Genomic DNA, 1618 nt, shown 5'->3' with positions numbered 1-1618 from the left:
GCAACATTTGTCACCTTACCCTTGTTTGCAGCCGGTTTATTGGTCGTATTCCTGTTCAAATTGAAGAAAGGTCGAGCTCAAGCTTCTATATACGCCGGAGGGTACTACAACCGAGAACCTTCCTCTTGGGAAAACTTGAAGTCTTATGGTGGTTTAGTAATGGATGGTTTTCTCTTGCCACAGATAATTTTGAACATTTTCTCAAACATAAAGAGGGCACAAATTCTTTCATGCTCATTTTACATTGGAACTACATTTGTGAGAGTGTTGCCACATGCCTATGATCTCTACAGGGCTCACAATTATGCTGAAGTAGATGATTTCGCATACCTGTATGCAGATCCTGATGCAGATTTTTACTCAACTACTTGGGATATTGTGATCCCTTTGGGGGGTATCTTGTTTGCTATCATTGTATACTTGCAGCAACGTTTTGATGCTCTTTGTGTAATGCCTCAGAGATTCAAAGGGTCATTTGCATATGATAAGGTGCCTGCAGAAACTGAATTAGAAGGAGAAGTACAAACAACAAACATCTAATGTGCACTTTTCTGAAACCAATGTGAATTATAGTTTTTCTTTTTCTTAGTAATGTATTTAGGGGAACACAAGTAGAGTTCTCTACAAATCTATTGTGGTTATGAAATTGTGTTTTGTTGTGAGTTTACTGTTAGTCTTTGTAAAATAAATTTGGCACTATAAAAAGACTGTTCATGTGGCTGATTAGTTTGGCTAGCCTTGTATACTATGAAATTTTGAAGCTAAAGTATAAGTAGCGTTTATTTGTTACTTTTAAGAAAGTGATTTTACAACTAGGCTTTTGTATAGTTGAAAAAAGATTGAAATTTATTTTAATAAAATCTAGTTTATATAAAAGAAAAGGCAATTAGAAATCTTTCTTGGATTATTGTTCCGTCCAAGTTCCAATCTATGGTTGTTGACTTGCTGCCGTTGAACCCAAGTTTACATACATCAAGGGGAGTCATCATGGACGTGTCATATTTAAACTTCTCCGTTGTATTTTTAATTTTTTATCCTTGTCAATAATATCTGTAACAATGATTAAGGAACAAACATATTTTGCATATCTTCTTTTTTTGTCAGAACATATTTTGCATATCTTTTTGTTTTGGTCTTGATATTTTGCATATCTAAATGACCTAAAAAGGAACAAAGAGATGCAGGAACAAAGAATAGTATAATAACTCAACAAAAAGATACAGCCTGAAATTTTGGAGTGATCATCCAAGTGTGGCAAAATTATTGAGACACAATGTCACAATGATACAAACATAGTAAATAGCAAGGCCCAAGATGATAAAGAAAATGGGCTGGAGGAATCCAATAAGAAGAATGATCCAATTGGCAAGAGAGTGAGAAAACCACATGTGTGGATTTTTTTTTTTTGGGTTTACCCAAACAATATCCCCCAACTCATTAGGTTAAGGACTAATCCATCGCGGATTTGAGCTCCATTTAAGGGTCTGTCGCTGGCTAATGAGTTGCATGCACAAGGCGGGGTTCGAACTCCCGACACTTGCTTAAACGGACGAGTGAGCTGACCACTCGACCAACCCAAGTTGGTTAACCACATGTGTGGATGAAAGACTATAAAGTG

The 1618-nt window shown here is 36.1% G+C and overlaps 1 protein-coding gene across 1 annotated transcript in view; it reads left to right on the top strand.

Moving 5' to 3' along the window:
- LOC107610755 overlaps positions 1-540 on the top strand; it is a 2791-nt gene extending 2251 nt beyond the window's left edge. Inside the window, exon 2 of the mRNA XM_016312758.2 lies at positions 67-540. Coding sequence (XP_016168244.2) covers positions 67-540 — 474 coding nt within the window. The remainder of the gene's footprint in view (positions 1-66) is intronic.

The sequence above is a fragment of the Arachis ipaensis genome, chromosome B08 (assembly GCF_000816755.2).
Source record: "Arachis ipaensis cultivar K30076 chromosome B08, Araip1.1, whole genome shotgun sequence".
Lineage (NCBI taxonomy): Eukaryota > Viridiplantae > Streptophyta > Magnoliopsida > Fabales > Fabaceae > Arachis > Arachis ipaensis.
The sequence above is the reverse complement of the archived record's forward strand: the minus strand, read 5'-3'. Positions and strand labels throughout refer to the sequence as shown.